At 51.3% G+C, this 21,197-nt stretch overlaps 1 protein-coding gene across 2 annotated transcripts in view; it reads right to left on the bottom strand.

Annotated features, from left to right (window-relative positions):
- The window catches only part of CCNY (cyclin Y), a 128,481-nt gene continuing 115,192 nt past the window's right edge, over positions 7,909-21,197 (bottom strand). Inside the window, 3 exon segments of one of the 2 annotated variants that reach the window (NM_001244388.1) lie at positions 7,909-11,102; positions 14,760-14,922; positions 18,139-18,305. In NM_001244388.1, coding sequence (NP_001231317.1) covers positions 10,986-11,102; positions 14,760-14,922; positions 18,139-18,305 — 447 coding nt within the window. In that variant the 3' untranslated portion in view covers positions 7,909-10,985. 2 annotated transcript variants of the gene reach the window in all.

Below are 21,197 nucleotides of genomic sequence, written 5' to 3'. Positions count from 1 at the left end.
CTGCTTATTAAAAGGGAACAAAGAGCCCGTCCTGCTCGCGGAGTTGGGATTTCTGGACAAGCTCTTCTCTAGGGTAATCCCTTCTAATCCCAGCCCTCCCTCCAGGCAGTTTCCTTGGGAAACATGACTAAATTTTCAAAGATTAAGTTACGTGTATCAAGTGGATCTTTAAAGATGCTTTTTCCCAAGCCTCCAGTCTCATCTTAAGTGGGGCTTTACTGGTTTAATGAACCATAATGAGTGTGAATCACCCTGAGAACAAATCTTTTTCCTTTTTTTTTTTTTTTTTGTCTGTTTGTTTAATAAGTTCCCCCTTGCATGGGAGCACCGATACCTAAGAGAAGTGAAAGTAGGGGCCTGCGGCAGCTCATCACAAGTCTCCTTGGGACCAAAGCGGACCTCTGGTTCCCAGTTCTGTGGGTTCTAACTGAACCGAGGAGGGCGTCATGTAGCCACTTGGGCATAAACCGGGATGACTAAGCAGCCACCACGTTGGTGAGCCAAGCACTAATCCTTCACGATGGAAAACAGCCAACAAGAGCCTAATGATTTGATTCAAAAATTCACAGAAGGGCTCTGGCGTAGGCCGGCGGCTGCAGCTCCAATTCGACCCCTAGCCTGGGAACCTCCATATGCCACCAGAGTGGCCCAAGAAATAGCTAAAAAGACCAAAAAAAAAAAAAAATTCACAGAAGGACATGTAGGGAAAATACATGACACACCTTTTAATCTTTTAATCTGTGTGTGTGTGTATGTATGTGTGTGTTCTGTATTTCAGTCCTGTTGTGAGCTCCTTGAGGTCAAAGCCAAATCTGTTGAAGCTGTTTTCCTTTTACCCCCACAATGCCCCAGGATAGTCCCCTTGCTCAATCAATCTATAGTGATATGATGACCTTGCAAATAAATAGCTGTGCAGTATTTTCCTTTTTGAGTTAAAACAGCAGCTACTGGGAGCTTCCGTCGTCGTGGCTCAGGGGTTAACGAATCTGAGTATTATCCATGAGGATGCGGGTTCGATCCCTGGCCTTGCTCGGTTGGTTAAGGAGCCTGCGTTGCCGTGGCTGTGGCGTGGCCAGTGGCTACAGCTCCATTTGGACCCCTAGCCTGGGAACCTCCATGTGCCACATGTGCAGCCCTAAAAAGAGAAAAGACAAGAATAAATAAATAAAACAGCAGCTACTGATGTCCCCCCGCCCCCCATTGGTCTGGTTTCATGTCATTCGAAGGTTGTCATCAAATGCCTGTGTAGTAAGATTTTTATGTCTTCTTGATGAGTTGACACTTTCATCACTATGAAATGACCCTGTTCATCTCTAGTAATATTCTTCGTCCTGAAGTATATTTTCCTGAGGTTAATAGAGCCATTCTTCTCATTGTATTTGTTTTCTTTTAAATTCTCCAGTATATTTAGAATATCTGGTCTTCAAGTCCTTGTCTGCTAATTCCATCATCAGGTCTGTTGATGTGGACTGATTTTTCTCTTCCTTATCAGTCACGTTTTCCTGCTTATTCTCATGTCTAATTTTTATTGAATGCTGGATACTATGTATGTTACCTTGTCAAATGTCTGGATTTTATTTTCTTTCAGGAAGTACTGACTTTGGATTTGACAGGCGGTTGTTTGGATACCACCTTCATCTTTCTGACACTCATGTGAAGCTTCGTTAGAGTGGATTCAGTTTGGTCCTCTGACTGAAGAATTGCATTTCTAGCATCTTTACTGAATTTCCATGTTTAACAAGGTAGCTCACTCTGGCCGGCTGCAACTTAAATGTCTTCCTAGCCTATGTGAGATCCAGGAATTGTTCAGCTTAAAAAGCTTGCCCGGGAGTTGCCTGGTGGCTCAATGGGTTAAGGATCTGGCATTGTCACTGCTGTGGCACGGGTTTGATCCCTGGCCTGGGAACTTCACATGCCACAGGTGCGGCCAAAGACATTCAAAGACGTCTCTGTTGAATCATTGCATTTTCTTTTTTTTTTTTTTTTTTTTGTCTTTTTGTCTGTTGTTGTTGTTGCTGTTGTTGCTATTTCTTGGGCCGCTCCTGCGGCATATGGAGGTTCCCAGGCTAGGGGTTGAATCGGAGCTATAGCCACCGGCCTACGCCAGAGCCACAGCAACGTGGGATCCGAGCCGCGTCTGCAACCTACACCACAGCTCACGGCAACGCCGGATCGTTAACCCAACTGAGCAAGGGCAGGGACCGAACCCGCAACCTCATGGTTCCTAGTCGGATTCGTTAACCACTGCGCCACGACGGGAACTCCTGCATTTTCTTCCTTGGGCAAGGAAGGCCATATTTATGATAAGAAATGCCTATGAAATAACAGTGAAACGTGATGCCGCTAGTGACCATACGCTAACTTAAATGTTGAAAATGCGAAGTTATCAATGAAGACAGTGATTCTGGCACTGGGGTGAAGCGGGGTTGAATGCTGGAAATATCGGTGGTGATTTGGGCCTGTTTCTAAGTAAGTTTTCTAGCTGTGCTGAATGGAGGACAACATGGTGCCACCCAAACCACTAGCTTTGCCAGGTCTGTGTCCGTGCCCCCCCGACCCCCGCTCAGAGACACCCCCTGACCTCTGCCCCTCCTGAGCAGCAGTCCGTCTGTTACAGGAGGGGGGAGGTAGGCACTGCCTGGATGAGGAGACCAACAACCTAAACCCAAGAGAGGCAGCAGATGCTCTCAGATGGTGACAGACCCAGAAATGACCAGGACATGGAGGCTGATGTGAGTGTGGGGTGGCAGGGAGGGGTCACTGCTACTTCAGATGAGACAGCGGAAAAGGCCACCAAGGTGATGACATCTGAGCTGAGCTGAGAATAATGAGGAAGAACAAGCCACATGAAGACACCAGGGACAGTCACAGCCTGGGCTAGAAAACGTCCCTCGGAACGAGAACTTGCAAGTGCAAGAAAAGAAAACCACAGTCCAGCAGGACCCCTCCAGGCCAAAGGATGGGCCTTGGCCTCAGGGGAGGGGACAGTTGGTGGCCCTAAATGGAATCCCCAGTGTCCAGTTTCTCTAAAGCACTTAAGCAGAGGCCTGAAGGGAAGGAAGGCCCAGCCGAGCTTTGGAACAGCCGCTCCTGGAGCCTGTCTGATGCCGTGAAGAGGCCGGGCGCCATCTGCGTGGCATCTGTATTTAGCAGCCATAAAAATAAAAGTCTTATATGCTGCTCGTGCTTATAGGTATCGCTAAGCCTCTTTAAAAGGCTAAGAGTGCAGCTGTCTCTCTGCCAAGGACGAGGCTCCTGGAGACTGGTGACAGGTGTAGGGGGGCCCTGCCCCCAGGGCAGTTTTAGGAGCAGTTGCGACCTTTGCCAGGTCACCTTGCCTTCCTGACTTCAGCCCAGTGGGAAACTATGGGGACAGGTCTGTTCCGCCCCATCAGGGAGGTGCCCAGGGACAGGTGGGAAGAAAGCTTCCTGCGTAGGAAGCCTGGAGCGAATGGGGTTCTGTTTCTGCGGGAAAAGCTACATTGAAAATACTGTGCAGGGAGTTCCTGTCATGGCGCAGTGGTTAACGAATCTGTCTAGGGACAATGAGGTTTCGGGTTCGTTCCCTGCCCTTGCTCAGTGGGTTAAGGATCTGGCGTTGCCATGAGCTGTGGTATACATTGCAGACACGGCTCGGATCCCGCATTGCTGTGGCTCCGGCGTAGGCCGGTGGCTACAGCTCTGATTAGGCCCCTAGTCTGGGAACCTACACATACTGCGGGAGCGGCCCTAGAAAAAGGCAAAAAAAAAGAAAGAAAGAAAAAGAAAATACTGTGCAGATTTTCCTGGGTGGCTTCCAAAGTCTTTCATGTTTACATGTGTGTCTTTACTGGGGTGAGGCCTCCCCAGCACTGAGCCTCAGCTATGCTGCAAGGGGACAGGGGAGGAGTGAGGCGGGAGGGGAGGGAGGAGGGGGGAGGAGGAGTGGTGATGGGGAGGGAGGGGGAGGAGTGCATGGTGACAGGGACGGGGAAGGGACAGCAGGCACAGGCACAGGCAGGGGGACGCCCGTCCTTCTCAGTGTGCATCCAGAGCCCACTTCTTTCCCTAGGCCACCCTCAAGGCCAGCTCTGTTCTGTGCTCTCCACTCCCTCCCTCCCTCGGAGGGGCCTGGTCCTCCGGGGGCCACACTCAGGGACAGCAGGACCTGAAGACAGGCCAGGGAGCTGAGGCACTAGGGCCACGCGGGGTCCTTGCTAGGAGGTGGCAGGGAGGGCTGCCTCCCACAGGGTGGGTCACAAGAGGCCTTTGGGACCCCGTGACATCTAAGGGGTGTCTGAATGCGAATGACATATCTGCGGGGGGCAGTGGGGGGGGGTCGCGCCAGGCAGGCACCTTTCTGACAGCTTTTCCCGGGAGGAGGAGGGGCAGGGAGAGGTCTTACTGGTGGTGGGAACCGGGAGCTCTGGGTCTGGCTTCCGGCTTCCAGGCACTGCACCTTCCGAGTGGGCCCAGGGCAAGGCTGTTACCCTCTCCAAGCCCAAGCATCCTCCCGTGGCAACAACAGCAGCTACCTCTCAGCCTTGGAGCCTGATGGAAATTACACCAACTGACCTATGCTCAGTGCTTAGGCTGGGCTGGGCACTTACAATGAACAGTGTTTTTGTTCTTGGGTGTATCATACTGTTGTAATTTTGTTTTTAATTTTACTTATTTTCTTTTTATGGCCACACCTGCAGGATCTGGAAGTTCCCAGCCTAGGGGTGGAATCAGAGCTGCAGCTGCCCGCCAATGCCACAGCCACAGCGATGCCAGATCCAACCACAGCTTGTGGTATGGCCAGATGCTTAACCCACGGAGTGAGGCCAGGGATCAAACCTGAATCCTCATGGACACTAGTCAGGTTCTTAACCCACTGAGCCACAATGGGAACTCCATGTTGCAATTTTTAAGTGGCGTCTTTTCACCATTACATTCTCTGATTATTTATTGCCGGTGGCATGGAGAAGTATCCAGTGTGGTACAGTGATCTTGTCACTGACATCTTACAGCTCTTTTTCTTTTTTTTTTGGCTGAGCCTGCAGCATGTGAGAATTCCCAGCCCAGGGATCAAACCCACAACACAGCAGCAACCCAAGCTGCTGCAGTGACAACACTGGATCCCTAACCCACTGCACCACAAGAGAGCTAACTCCCAGAATTCTTATTAATCATTTTCCATTTGCTTCTCCTAGATTTTCCTGGTGGCAATCACATTAGCTTCAAGATACTCAAAAAATATGTATAAAACACGAAATAACTGATTGCAGAACCGCATGAACGCCTCAGGAAGGAGGGACCTTCCAGAAGCATTCCTCTCACCAGAGACAGGGCCAGAGCCCTGCTTCCTGCCCCTGACATGATCAAAACATGTGTCTACTTTCCTGCCACGTCAGAACTATTGTCCAAACCAAAGGATTACAGCTTTACGAGCTCAGGGGCTGCGGGTTTGAGTCCTAATCTATCCCCCCACCGTGTCCGATGGCTGGTGGGTAACAGGTGCCCGGCACGTCAACTAACTTAAAGACAGTCTCCAGTCAAAACGACTGACGTGGGAGGGAAGAGCCTAACCAGGCAGCAGGTGGCCAGAACCCTCCGAAGGCGCTGCTGCTCCTTCCCACGTCTGACCTGTGCAGGGCACGGAGCTTTCATGACTCTGATCCTGGTGGCACAGACCTCGCCTGACTTGTCCCCATCAGTCCCTGACATGCAGACAGTACAGTCTGTCTTGCAAGTATTTGCTGTGTGAAATCATTACTTGAGCTAACGTCTTCCTTAAAGTTCACTCACTACAAAACCAATACACGTTTTCCAGAGAATATTCTGGAATAGACACTTTGTTCCCAGTTTTGCTCACATTCAAGAGGCTGCCACTCCTGGCAGGTTGCTGCAGGGGACCCTGGAGCATTCACCCTGGGCTTTTCCAAATCATGGCTTTTTATATTTGCAGGGGTGAGTAAATCTGTTGTTCTGAGTCCTGAGGCTGCTCCTGGAAATCCTAGAATAACTAAGACTCATGGGCTAGCTGAGTATTAGGAGTGGAAGGCTCTTAGGGTGACAGGTATGTGTGTGTGTGCATGTGAGACGGGTAGGGGGAGAGGGAGAGGTGGGGGGAGAGGGAGAGAGACAGTTCTTTGTTTTCAAGATGATGTTCTTGCAACCCAGCTAAGCTCTGAGACTTGCCCAGACCAAATGCCCACTGTGCCCCATTAAGGCCTCAAACTCGGGGGCCCCACCCTACAGAGGCACTGCTTTGCCATACGCTGCCCCCCCTCAATGCTGCTCTTCTCTTTGGAGTGGACCCCCAACTCTTTTGGTCGCCCCAAGGGCAGGTCCTTTGAAGCAGACCCAAGAGCTGGTGAGCAGAGGCAGTCCTGAGACACCTGCCAGCGGCCAAGTTCAATGCAGTGCCACAGGGAGGGAGTGAAGCCCTTCTCCTCCAGAGCTTTCCGTCTGCAGGTCCGAGGAGGATCTGCATCACTCGAGGGCTGAAACATCATGAGCATCCTTCTCAAGACATCATGGTGGAGAGGGGGATTCCTACACCCAACTTCACTATTTCAAGATCTTCAGGGTCCATCAATGTGGAGGACAAGCTGGAGATACACTGCATTGCGACAGACCCAGGAAGGATGGACAGCAGCTGAACCCCGATACCCATGTCCTCCTAAGAACAGCTGTGTCTGCCTGGAGGAGACGACCTACTTCTTCGGGAAACTCACAGTTAAGCTCAGATTTGTCTTTTGGGGGGGGTGGGTTTCAGCCTCCCCCATCCATGCAGAGCAACATCCAGCAATCATGATGCACGAATGGCTGAGCAGAGTGTATTTAGAAACAGAGTTAAGACAGGTGGTGAAAGCACAAGTAAGTGCATCTCTGCCAGCCGAGTTCACTGAGTGATTGATCAGAGAGGTGGAGTAACTTGTCCAAGGTCACACAGCAAGTGAACTTTGGGCTGAGACTGAAACCCCAGGTTTCACTACAAGACAAATCAATATACCAACGTCCATATAAAGATATGCCTAAGTTCTAGTTATATTTAATATTTTTTTCCAAAACGGCAGTCAATTTGGAATGTCATTCTTTTATCCTGCATTCTATTTAAAAGTTCTCAAAAGGAACGAGGCTCTCTATCCAGCCCAAGCCCCTTAGGGTCACAGGTTCCCCCAGAGCTTCCTGCAAGATGTAAGATGGACATCATGGCCACCAGGACCACTCGGGTGCCCACCCACAGCCCGGACTCGCAGCGACGCAGACACCCAGAGGCCTCCCGTGACTCCTTCAGGTCAGAGAGGAACGTTTCTAACGGGAAGGGACGTGGCTGACCTTCCGCAGCTCCAGATGCACAAACTTAGTAAGAAAACCTACCAGGAAGAAGTCGAGTCCAGCAGCGCTCTGGGGACCTCGAGCACCTGCACGCCTCCCTGGGCCGGGTGGCGCCTGCCCCACACCTGCGGGACAACCTCTTCTCGGTGCAGCAGAGCTAGGGAGGCTCGGCACGGGCTGCAGGTCATGACCTGAAGGCGGTTGTGTGCAGGGCCTTCCTTGCAACCCTCAGAGCTAAAAATATTAATCCCGAGTTAATCCTTTTCCCATTTCACTTGAGGGTACATTCCCTAATTCCCTCTCTTTCCCAAATGTGGGTGGCCTTTCAGGAGATGACCCGTCTCCGTGATCCGCCCACCTGTGTTGAGATGCTGACGCTGGTGAAGTCAAGGGGGATGCAGGGATCATGTGTGAAACGGGGCATCGCTGAGGCCCCGGGCCTTCTGAGGATCACTCAGCACCTACAGAACCTGTAACTTCTCCACCACTCTTGAAAAGAACTGGTTCACTGGGCAGTTCAATTCATCTCAATAAAACCTGTTCAATTTTATCTCGACATCATATTTTTTCTTAAAAAAAAAAAAGGCAGCCAGAAGACAGGCACTATTTGTTCTATGGATTTATTTATTGAACACTTATAGGTACCTACAATGAACCAGGAAGTATATTTTGTTGTTTAAAAAACTCAAAGCTGTAAAATATGGCCCCCGTGAGAAGTTACCAAAGCAGCCGGAAAGGATCAAAATCACTCACTTCCAAACTCCTGCTCTGCAGCTCAGCGGAGGATCAAAGCCCCCAGACCCAAGGCAAAGCCCAAGATGCTGACGGCCCTGCCGAAGACCACGCGGGGGCCAGACGACGGCCTCACCGCACGTTAAGGCACAGGGCCCATCTGGACTCTTGGCAGGATCTCCCACCTCGCCCTCCAGTTTGGTTTTAAATCCCTGACTTCTTTCCCTTCTCCCAGTTAAAAAAAAAAGGAAAGCAAACCAAAAAGGAAAAATTCATTGGGATAGTTATTCTCCCAATGACTTTATCTGTTGTTTAAGTCTAATGTAAAAGCCAACAAGTTGTGTGATTTTCTTCATCCTCCGTGAATGATGAAAACGGTCCATTCAAAAACTACACTAAGACGATGTATTCCTAAAGAGCAATCCCGCTTTAATTGTAGGGCACGAGTCACCTTGCAAACAAGTTACATCACGATCATTTATCAATAGGTACTGTACTGGCTGTAGTCGGGGTGGGTTTTTGTTTTCTGGTTTTTGTGTTTTTTGGCAAACTCAGAACAAACCAGAGAATGAAATGTAGAAAAATAAAACAAACCTAAAGTTACCTTTGTGTCAGGTGACTCGTCCTGCAAAAGTAAAACTGAAATCTACACTTACAGCAGAGTTTAAAAAAATCCTTAGTGCAAGAAACACAACCAATACAGATCAATGCTCAATAATATGGAAAATTTTCCTATACAGAGGTAGAGTCCAGTGCACAAGGCTAAAACAATATTCAAGAGTCTAAACAAGACTGAGTCAGGTTTTACGGAATCCACTTTAAATTTTAAGTTATCAGACTGTATGTACATACATACAATAAATAGACTATACAATTTTTTAAAGTAGTTTAATAAACTCCACAAAATAATAGCAGATGCATTGAAATATTTACATAATTCAATTTTCAAATCTCTCTCATTCAAATAAAAGGGATAAAAATAAGATTTCTGCTTTAAAGGCAGCTGAACCTCTTTCCTGAACTGGATCGGGAAAATAAGATACTTTACACGGGAGGAACTAATTTCTGTTCGAGAGGTATTCATATCCAGCTAAGAAAATATGTCCCTTTTGACGCTATATAGATTAGGGAATATAAAATGCTATTTTCTACACTTTCAGGTCTCTGTTTCAAGTTCTAAATCCAACCCTTACTTGAAGAGAGAAGCTGATTTCGGAACCCATACAGAACACATCAACGCATTGACAACGGAAGGGTAAGTAACGCTTCATCTTCTGCTTGTTTGCTTTTCAAAGGTTAAACCAGAAAGAACCTGATGGTACTTCTGGCTCAAACAATTATGTTTACAGGCGCTGCCAATTTCACGGAATCCTGACCAGCACTGGGTGGCTTGGTGTTCTTGGGATGGTGGGTATTTCTGAGCCTTCCCACTTGTCAACACTGCTTGTCTCCTCGGGAGCAGGCATGTCTGGGGAGCAGTGTGTGAGTTCAGGGCACAGGACTAGTAACGGAAGATTCCAAAGTTTTCCAGGCTCACACAGGAGGAGAGTGAAACACAGACTATCTGCTGCCATTTGCCTCAGAGACATGAAGGAAAAACTTAGAAACCTCTCTCAAGGTGACCCAAGAAAATATGCAAAACCCAAAACTGTATGCTTCACTGACCCGGATTCTTAGACTTCATGTGGTATTCTATCATTAACCCTTTAATTCTCCTTGATATAGAAAATTTTTTTCTCACCCATAAGGAAATGATGGATGGTCAGAAATGAAAACAGATGGTGGTAATCAGTGAAGCATAAACCTTCACAGTTTAATTTTGTATAACTTCACTAAGCACCCACAATGAAAATGCAAGTCGTTTTTTATTCAATCATTCTGTGAAAAATACCTCAGAGTAAATAGGAACATGGTGCCCTTCAATGCTCTTCTGCTGGCATACCCACCCCCACCCCCACCTTTTTTTTTTTTTTAATTTTAGATTTTTAAAAAATTTTATACAAATAGACTAGCTTTGATTGAAGGTAAACATAGAAAACTCGAGGGGGATATTGCTTGCACAATGGACATGGACGTGGAGGAGCGGGTGGGCCGGGGCCGGGGAAGGGGCTCCCACTCAGGACAGCAGGGAAGAGAGTAACCACCGAAGGCACAAGCACCCATGTGATCTAGAATGTTCCGTGGGCGGGGGGAGCCGGGGGGAGGGATACCGTTTGGTTCGGCACTACAGTCAAGTTGATTCCGCCACTGTGGAGAAAACCACCTACAATAACGGTGCACAGAAACGTGACAAGCGCTCCCCCTTGAGAGGAAGAAAGCTCAGAAGACAGCTCGCAGGAGTGGTGCAGAGAGAAACAGCCAGTACTATTTATTTGGAGGTCTGTGCCGTAGTGGGTACAAACTATATTCTCTGCTCTGTGGGACCAAAACCCAAACAGAATAAAACGAACAAAAATCCCCCCCAAATCCCCGAGAAGCAGCAAGAAGGAATGCAGGAAGTCTCAAGGGACACACTGATCCGGGTGGGGTGGCGACCGCGGCACTGGCCTTTAACGCGCATCCAACTCTGTCATCTACGCCGGGCTGTCCCGTCGGTTCCGTCTACCGACCGACGGGGAGACTTAAGAAACCGCCAAGCCGCTTTCCCTGCCTCGACACGACTTCCCCTCCCTTCCTCCTCCAGGATGAGAGTCTTTTTCCTCCACGAAGGAAGTGCTGTCCCCGAGCCGGGAAGGCGCGGGCGGGATCCCACGGAAGAGCCTGGCTTCCTCGAGCCCTGCTGCGCAAGAGCGCGCGCGGCGCGGAGGCGGTCATCAAGGCAGCCTGGCGGAGCTAGGAACTAAAAAGAAGAGGAAAGGAAAAACCAAACACACCACCCCACGTCTGTCTTTTCTCGAACTACAGGAGAAACGGAGGGATGGCACGGCCTCCAGCGGAGATGCCAACGGTTAGGAGAGGATGGCGGGGGACCACCTGGGCAGAGTCAGATTGTCAGCACTGGCTGACCGCTTCCTCGTGGGTCTTCTCAGGTCCTTGTACTTGTCCTCGCAGAGGCGGGAGATGGCCTGAGGGGCAGAAGGGAGACTCGTCAGGGGCCCCCGCAGTACCCTCCATCCCTGCGCTCCGGGGCCCCCACAGTGCGGTGCATCAGCGCAGTCCCAGGCCCTAAGGACACTCGTGAACCCACAGGAGCCCCTGCCCGTGAGGTCGACACCCACGCCTGGATCTGTGCCTGCACAGGGGGCACACAAAGGAAGGGGGACACAGTCCCGGTTTCCAAAATAATCTCAAAACTTGAAACAGTCCTAAAATGGTGCAGCATGCAGGTCAGCCAGGCGGGGTTCAGAGCTGGCTGCCCACTGAAGGGTATGCGACCCTGGGCACGAGCCTCCTCGTCTGCAAAGGGGCAGGAACAGCACCCTCCTTTCAGGGCTGCTGTGAAGCATCCGTGACCCGTGACCGGGACCAAACCCAAACAGATGATGGGGGCCTGGATCAACTCTAGGTGTCGCTGAAGAAGGTAGCCTGGAGAGGATGCCGACAGTGAGTGTGCAGGGGAAGCGCCTGGCCAAGAGCAAGGCCAGCCTCTTCCAGGGCCACCGTCAGGTGCCGGCTGAAGCATGCTGATGACAGGTAAAGCAGCCCACATCACTGGCAGGGGTGATGAAGCCAGGGTGGGATCTTTAATGTCTGTACGATTCAAGCACTAGGCCAGAGACCGCACTGGGGCTAGGGCAGTGGGCACAGGGCCCATCCACCAAGGAGTCACAGTCAAGGGACAAAGGCAGGAAAGTGTCTGACTGCCTCCTTACCACCTGTGCCGCGTGGCCCTGATCTGATCACCGCCAGCTCTTGATGAAACAGCGGCAAGCACCCTGCCAGCTAGCCCCCCTCTTCCCCCTGGACGCTGCCCCCCCCCAAAAAACCCTGCAGGCTCTGCAGCAGCTCCTCCCTCGCCCCCCAGGGCCTGCAAGGCTAACGGGCCCCCACTCCTGCTCCAGGCAAACATCGCTTAGACTCCCGGGGCTACTGGCTACAGCACCCAGCCCTGCTCACCTCCTAACGGACTAGAAAATATTTATTTACTTGTGTTCGCTGTTTACTGTCTCTTTCCAGCTGAATGTAAACAAATGCCCAAAGGGCAGGGTCCCCAGCTTGGCTGGAGGGCAGCTACATGTGGAGTGGATGTCTAAGTTCCAACCAGACACGGCAGGCCATGGTCAACGACCGCAAACGGGGGACTGAGCCCTCACGCTGGTCTGGGAAGGGACACTCAGGGCCCTGCCTCACGGAGGAGGAGGAACACCAGGAGAGTTGGGCACTCTGAGCGGCGTCAGCCTGACCCGAGGGGGCGAGGCCCACTGGGACGGACCCCAGGGCAGCGGATGGAGCAGAGCTGCTGGGCCCAAGCTGCAACCCCTGCGCACGGCGGGCTCTGGCTTGACTCTTTGGCAATGCAAAACTGCCAACAACTTTGAGAGATAACGGTCCCAAACCTACAACCCCCCATCTGTAAACCAACTCCAGAGGCGGCGTGAGGAGGCCGGAGGGGCAGAAGCCAAGCACGTCTTCCTCCAACGGAGACAAAACTTCACTGAAACAGACTTTGCACAAATAACACAGGGGGTGTGTTCAAAGGAGAGAAAACTAGATTCTTTGAGGGTGCTGGAGCAGTCTCTCTCTCTCTCTCCTTTCCCTTTTAGGGCTGCACCTGCGGAATAAGGAACTTCCCAGGCCAGGGGTCGGATTGGAGCTACAGCTGCCAGCCTACGCAACTTGGGATCTGAGCTGCATCCGCAACCTACACCACAGCTCATGGCAACACCAGATCCTTAACCCACTGAGCGGGGCCAGGGATTGAACCCACATCCTCGTGGATCCTAATCGGTTCATTGCCTCTGAGCCACAATGGGAACCCCAAAGGGGCAATCATTTTTTTAAAAACAAATTATTTTCATTTGTTGAAACCTCCTAAGAGTAGAGTCTGTGTTTCTTGACTTAACAAACAGTTTAAGTCTGAACGCTGAGCAGATCAGCAACCATGCTCTTTCATCCTAGGTCTGACGACGCAGACCGCTGCCAGCTTGACACACACCCCCGCGTGCGTACACAGCCACCAACTTATCACTAAGAGGACAAGCCCACTAAGGAAAGGCCACGCTGTGCCCGCTGGGTTCCTGGTGGGTTCCTGGCTCCACATCCACCATCAACCAGGGGTCACAACAGCCCTTTGGTGGCGCATCTGAATAGGCACAGAACCTGAGGGACTTCTAACCCATCTCAGCTCCTCGTCTTCCATAAGGAGTTTCCAGTTCTTCAACCCAACGGACTCCCAGGGGTGCTGGCGTCAGGAAAGTACTGAAATTCTGTTCCTTAGACATTATTACAAAGGTGCATCAAGTGCTGAAAGAGGGAGGGAGAAGAGGGAGGAGGCGGGAGGGGGAGGGAGGGAGCGGGGAGAGGAAGTGGGGGGGAAGGGAGTGGGGCGAAGGGAGGAAGAGGGAGCCCACTGAGCCCAGGGGGCGCCTGGCCCAGCGCCCGCCCAGGCAGGCAAGTTCTCCACTCAGAGAACCTGCTGGGGCGCACTGGTCTCGCCGCTTGGCTGACTTCCACACAGAAGTCTTCAGAGAACCGCAGGCTGGCTTTGCTGGGGGCTAAGTGGCCACCAGGGCTCCTCTCCTGAGCAGGGAGAGGGGAGCGCGAGGCTGGAGCCGCGGGTCTCTGCTTCGCCCGTGTGCTTGAGAAGGTGACGGTATCTGCCTCAGAGCCAGTGCTGCAGAGGAAGCTTCCCCCCTGGGCTCCTGAAGAGAAGAGCAGCCTTGTCCTGGGCGGGGGGCAATTCTGGCCACGTGGCTGAGTTCCGGAAACCTCCCTAGATTTCAACCCGGCGCTATGCGTCCAGTCTTTTCCACAGTTTGGCTAAATTTCCTTCTTGGGACTAACATACGGTTCACTTTGTAAAGTTTCACTTATTTTAAACATTTGCTTCCTTAAGCCTGCATCCCTAACAGCCCTCTCCCCTCAGTTCCTGACTGTGCGCTGTTTGGGCGGCAGCCCTGTGACAGCGCCACTCGGCCGTCCTGACGCCCTGGGTGTCCCCGGCCTGGGGCAGGACGGTGCCACTGACCGAGGTGGTGCCGAGAGGAAGGTGAAGGGGCCCAGCACACCTCCTCCGGAGGGGACGCTCGCCCGTGGTCCTTCTTGTCGGCACATTTTCTGCTCCCAGAAGGTGGGAAGAGCTAGGAACAAGTATGAAGCTGAGCTACACACAAGTGTGAGACACGAGAGTCACACAGCTCACCAGCGACGGCCCTAAACCCAGGCCAGGACCAGAGGGCTGGCCCCAGCTCTAACTGGGCTGTGGAGAAAATATTTGAAAAAGATGAAAAATAAAAGCAGAATCAGACCCTTCCGGATTCCCAAACATTACGGTTGGCTGGTATCTTTTTCCTTGTAAAAATGCATGCTGGGAAACACTTTTTTGTGGGCTCATTCAAAGAGAAAATAAAGACAGGTTTTAAAAATATTCTTTGATTTAAAAAACAGAATCAATATTCACTCAATAAAAACCGACCTTAGGAAGCTTATTAGAAATGCGAGGTTGCACCGATTGGGCCCAGGACACCTGTCCCAGTTTGACAGCGACACAGCGGCAGAAACCTCCGCGGGGCAGAGCTCAGACACCACAGCGCACCCGCGCCCGGGGCGCTAGCGCCTCTTACCTCCAGCTTGTGGGCCCTCTCCCTGCTCAGAGGCTCCAAGGGGAAGCTCAGGTTGTTGGCTTCCGCCAGAGAACGAAGATCAAAATAATACTTGGCATAAACACTGGAGGGAACGTTGATGTTGAACTGGAGCAACTCGAGGAACTGTCGCTCCAGCTCGTTCCTGCAGAGAAAGACACAGCAGGGCTCAGACTCCCCAAGACCGCCCCCTCTGGGGAGAAAAGCCGTCTCATCAGCTGCCTAGCTGCATGCAGAGTTGCAGTTTAACCACCAAACTGGCACTAACAGCCACGTCTACCTGGTCGAGAGGCCAGAAGGCTGCGGCCTGGCTAATTGGAATGAGCACCAGGAAGTGCCTCAGGGCGGCCCGACCCTGGGCAAACACACTCCTGAGGGCACACACGCCTGCACCCAGCAAGGTCTGGCCTCACCTTTCCGAGCAAACCCAGGCCTCTGAGACCCAAGAGGAGAGGCTGGAGGAGCACTGACGGGCTTCCTCCCCAACCCGGGGCACGCCTATCCCCTGCTGGGCCCACCCGTTTGAGGCAGCAGGTGGGGTCGAGAACGTGTATCCGATGAGATGCAGCAGTTCTGCTGGGCCTGCCTGCCTGCTGAGACCCACTCAGTGACAGACCCTCAACCACAGAGCAGTCAACCCACTTACATCTGGATGAAAACAAATGACAGTGGCCAAAATACATTTTAAAACTTTTACTCTGCAGCTCCCTGGTGGCCTAGCAGGTTAAGGATCCAGTGTTGTACTGCTGTGGCTTGGGTCACTGCTGTGGTATGGGTTCGATCCCTGGCTTGGGAACTGCCAAATGCTCTGGGGGCCCAGCCAAAAACAGACATATACACACACATACACACACCCACACACACACACCCCTACTTTGCAGACTTCCCCATGAGGAGGCCTATTTCTCGTGTTCACTGCCAGAGGAGACGCGGCCCGCAGTGAAGGTCTGTCTGGGCGCGCTGGTCCTGGGCCAGGCTCTCAGCTGCAGGCCCCCTCCCCGGGCAGCAGCCTGTGCTCATCTCTGTCCTTTATCACAGTTTCCCCTCCTTGTCTCCTCAGCCAGAGCGCCGTCATCTGACTGTGACAGTCTGGTCCCAGCACAGCACCTACACAGAATGGCTGGCTGCTCAATAGTCACTGACGCTGGATGGAGGGGACCAAGCTCAGCCTGTGCGGAGGGAGGATCAGGGAGGGCTGCCCGGAAGTGAGAGCTGAAGTGAGTCCCGGGGTGGCCAGGACGCGAGGGGGTGGGGAGGTGCTTCTGGCAGGGGCAGGGGGACCAGTTTGCACGAAACCATCGCAGCAGATCACAGACGGCACGCTGAGGCAGCCAAGAGGCTGGGACACGAGCAAGGTGGGGAATTCCTGAGACAGAAGCTACCAGGCAAACGAGAACTGAGAATGAACACGCTGTTATCGAAGCCCTGAGGGCTTCAGAGGGAAAGACCCATAAGTCACATTCAGGTCATCTAATCAGAGGAGCTGCTTCTTAATGCAGCTTTGAGAAAGGCATTTACCCCGAAATGTATGTGTTGTGCCAAATTTTACACTTTTAATGACGTTAATTTATGCCCCTCTGAGTGAGATTTAATAAGAGCGCATCCTATGAAATACCGGAACCCAGGAAGATCTTAATAAAACAAGTGTTAAAAATACTAAGACAAAAGTGCTCTCCTGGGCGACCTGGGAGCTGCCTGTGGGCAGACCGCCACCCTGTGGCCAAGGGGTGGCACTGCAGATCCCATTCTCCAATGCCAGAAAGAAAACCTTTGCTTTTAACGTGAACCTAAGAGAACCCATCTGCTCTTCCTGCGCAAATACTATCTAGACACCAAAGCCTCTTGTTGAGGGTATAACAAGGATTAAAGTCAAGAAGAATCTGTCTTTGAACTAGGTAGCAGTTTCCAAGGGTTCCTTAGGGAAAAAACAACCTTTTTGAAGGGGAAATAAAGATTTTAGAACTGCTGTGTTTTCACACTAAGGCAAGATTTAAAAAATAAAAATAATATCCCAAATTTGAATTTCCAAAGTACAGCAGTACATCCTACAGGGACATTGAAGCTTTTTATGTGATAAATCATCAGAAAACTAAGACTGATGCAGAGACAATAGGCTTGATGGATTTACTGCCTTCAAGGGGATAATTACGAGGAAATATGTAAAACTTTATAATAAAAAATCTCGAATCGATAGAAACTATTTCAGAAATATCTGTTACATCAACACTGCAAAGAAACCCAACTGAACTGGTACTATTTAGCAACTTGTAAACGGGGCTCTAAAATGGAGTAAAGAGAGTGGTTTTCGTCACCTGCCTACTTCTGTAGAAAAATGGGCTTACTTTAAAGACCAGCCACCATTCAGCAATCCTATTTCTGGGCACAGACCCAAAAGGGAGAAAAGGGCCTTGGGGAGGTGTCTGCACACCCACGTTCATGTTCACAGCAGTGACAGTCACAGCAGCCAGACGATGGAAGAAAGCCCAGGGTCCAAGGGCCCTCTGCAGGTGAATGGATAAGTGACACGCGCTCTATACGCAGTGTCTTCCTTAATCTGAAAATAATGTCACACTACAACATGGACGAACCCTGGGGAGTCTCTGCTCCGTGAGGCCAGCCACAGAGACAAAGGCTCTGTGCATCCACTTAAATGGGGCCCATAGAGCAGAGACATTCACAGAGACACAAAGCAGAACGGTGGCTGCCGGGGGCTGGCCGATGGGGAGGTGGTGGCCAATGGGGATGGAGCTTCAGTGTTGCAAAATGAAGGGTTCTCAAGACAGATGTGGTGCTGGCTGCACAGTACTGTGAGTATACTTAGTACACTGCACACTACACATGGTTAAAAGGGTAAATGTTATGCTGTGTATATCTTGCTACATGAAAAACCAAGAAGCCAGGCGCCCTCATCTATGGAGGGACTGAGGGTCCCTGGTCGTTTCTGCTTGGCCTGACAGGGAGCCTGCAGTCCCCAGAGCTCTGCCAGGCCACAGGGCAAGAGGTGGGGGTGGGGTGGGGGGACCTTGGGGATAGAAGGGTCATTTTAAGCGAATGAACTTGCCAAACATGACACATGCAGAGAAAAATCTCCCTCTGAGCTGAGGAGAAACAGGTAACATTTGGGCCTTGCGGTGAGACAACAGAACCGGGGGCGGGGGACGCGCTGCAGACCCGGCGCGGGCAGCTACAACGCGGTTTCAGGGAGCAGTTTCACGGGCCAGAAAGGGCTAGCAGGGCCTGTCCAGGGCCCACAGGAAGCGCAGTACGGGACGTGCAACGCCCAGGCGCGGGTGCCCACCCGCCGACGGCGCCCACGCCGCGGACGGACGGCGCCCCCGCACAGCCCGGCCCGCGCACTCACATGTCCTCCACCGTGATGTCCTTCAGGATCTGGCAGTAGTCCACGTTCCACACCGCCTGGTCGTCCCACACCTTGGAGGCCAGCAGGATGGCCCCGAGAACAATCCGCTTCCAGTTGGCCGGACAGATGTCGATCTCCGCATACGTCAGAAGCCTTTCGAGGTACACCTGGGAGACAGGCGGCGGCCTCGTGACCGGCCCGCTTCCCCGCCCGCCCCGTCCCCAGCTCGACAGGCGCTTAGCGCCGGATCACACTGATTTGAGAGAGTCAAAGGCAGGATGGGCCGAGAGGCGCACTCTGCACTCCAGAACCGGGCCAGCGGATGCGGCCACACCTTAGGCCTCTGGGACAGGCACAGCTTCCAGGAGCCGAGGGGTCAAGTCTCACGCTACCAACTGTGATCCAAGTGCCAGCAAAGGAGAACCAAGGATGTGAAAGAAGGAAACCTATTTTTTTCTCTCTGCAGGTTTTTTAATTTAATTTTTACTTTACAGCGGAGTACGGTTAATTAATGTTCTAGAGCCAAGTGATTCAGTTATACATACATATATCCATTCTTTTTCAGATTCGAAAGCTACTTTTTCTATCTGTAGTTTTTTAATTAAACTTTTTATTTTGAAGTAATTGTAGATTTACATGTAGGGTTGACAACCTTTTTTTTATTATTATTTCTGTGGTAAAATACACATAACACAAAACCTACAATTTAACCATTTCAAGTGCATGGTTCTGTGGTATGAACAGTCATAGGGTTATAAAATCATCACCATCCATCTCTTATTTCCAGAACTTTTTCATCTCCCCAAAGTGAAACTCTGCCCCTACTAAACAACAACACCTGGCCTCCCTCGCCCTCCCCAACCCCAGCACCCATCTTGCCACTTTCGCCCCATGAACGTGGCTACTCCAGGTACCTTCCATAGGTGGAACCATTGAGCAGCTGTCCTTTTGTGACTGGCTTCCTTCACTGAGCACAATGTCCTACGCTGGAGTGTGTGTCAGCATTAAAGCTGAGTCCCTGGACCGTGAGCAGGTGCAGTGGGAACAGGGCGCTGCCGAGGGATACAGCTCAGCGGACAGAGCCCTCGGCTGTGCTGGGCAGGGTCAGAGAGGCCCTCACGCAGGGCCCAGGAGGCAGAGCGCAGGGCAGTCCGCGCTCCCCACGGACCCTGGTGTGGGCTTCCAGAGACCCTCACCAAACAGTAAGAGCAGAGGGTTGTGACAACCACCGGTGGGAAAAAAGGTCACTGAACAGAGCTCAATAATCTTAGTTTTTTGCGATTTTAGTCTTTAATGGTATTTATTACATTCAGTGAGCAGAGAGAGTAAGCTACTGTTTTCGATCATTAGTTTTATCTGGGTGAAAACTGTAATTCTTCCAGTAAAGATCCAGGCCAGGCCGAGTGGAATTTCACCTGGACACTGACCTCAGGCCCCCAGACTATGTATTTTACAAAGGTTAATGATGAACTCTTCTCACTTACCAAAGAGAATCGAAAACATTTATGTATTAAGAGCAGAAACCTGAGGCTGGACTTAATTCCAGATTTCTTTAAAGGCAACGTTAGGAACAATCTTCGCGTGGATCCCTAAGACTCTATTCCTTTATATAGACGGGCTGTGCGTGTCTCTCCAAGCTCCCCAATGAAGCAGATTCTCACTGACTCAGTGCAAAAAGAAGCCTACGCAATTTCCTTCTTACCTACTTTACCAGAGTTGATAGACAGTAACACGTACACTAGAAGATATTTAAGATAAGGTTGGAGAGAAAAAAAAAAGAGCCATCTAGCAACAGGCATCCACCATGTCTGATGTTCCACTAGGGCTAACAAAGGAATCAGACAAGATAATACGCTCCATTACCATGGGAAGGCAGTTGTTATGTCAGGAGATAAGGCATTCTTAATAAGCACCACTTAACAGCGTGTAATTTAGCAGAACTTGCCAGTAAAGCTATTTTCAAGGGTCAGTTGCAATTTCTTTGGTAAACTCCTCCTTAGGTGTTTTAATTCTCTGCCGGGTCAAATAATATACAATTGATTTTTTTCTAAACACCATTCCCTAGACCATCACAACAGGACACGCCTGCTCAATTAAATTTTCAGATTTAATTTCCTAAGAAGACATCTCTAGAAAATACAGGTTGGGAGCAGTCACAGAGGACACAGGCACTGAGGTGACTGCACCCAGCAGAAGTGCCCAAAGGCGGGGGAGGAATAAACTCACGGAATCCAAATTCCCGATGCTGCTGGAACTTCTCCCCCCATTTCACAGAGCAGTGCTGGCCGGTTGTCTCAGACTCTCTTACAGGGCTCAGCCGCCTGGGCCTGAGCACCGCCTTGCACTTGCTAGTAACCCAAGGGGCACACGAAGGAGGGATCTGGATTCGTCGCCACACTCCATCTGAATACCAGCTTTTGGCTTCCTTGAAACCACTAACGTGACCTACAAAGGGAGTCTCTGGGGTCAGGACAGATAGATTTCACAGATCGCCTCATCGTCACAACACTGGCCTCCGAGAGGCACTTTGGGGACCGCAGTCCAGGGGCCAAGTGGCAGTCCTGATGGCCGCACAGCAATGGCTGGAGCTGTCAGGCCACCAGAGGAGGACCCGACTAGGCCGGTTTGACTGGTGCTCCCGACACACCCAGGGGGCAAGTGCTCGTCGTGGTCACACCCCCTAAGGAGACAGAGCCTGAGCCCCACCCACCCCGTAAGTGTGGGCTGCACACAGGACGTCCTTCCAAAGAGCACGCGTGGCACGGAAAGTGGAAAAAGAGCAACTCGGCAGGAGACGACCCTGACCAACACTCCGGAGCCAGGCGATCAAGGTTCCTGGCCCAGCGACGCCATGGTGACAGTACGCACCTCTGACAGAATGTGCTGGAAAGAGAAACTCTGGTAGATTTCCTCCCCTAAACAAACCATCCCAGTCTAATCATGAGAAAAACAGCAGACAAACCCCAAGGAGGGACATTCCACACAAAACCTAACTGGTACTCTGCAAAACTGCCGTCCTCAAACACAAGGAAGTCTTGAGAAACCACCAGTCAAGAGCC

The sequence above is a fragment of the Sus scrofa genome, chromosome 10, assembly GCF_000003025.6.
Source record: "Sus scrofa isolate TJ Tabasco breed Duroc chromosome 10, Sscrofa11.1, whole genome shotgun sequence".
NCBI classification, from domain to species: domain Eukaryota; kingdom Metazoa; phylum Chordata; class Mammalia; order Artiodactyla; family Suidae; genus Sus; species Sus scrofa.
Note: the sequence above shows the minus strand (reverse complement) of the source record. Positions and strands in the feature narration are given on the sequence as shown.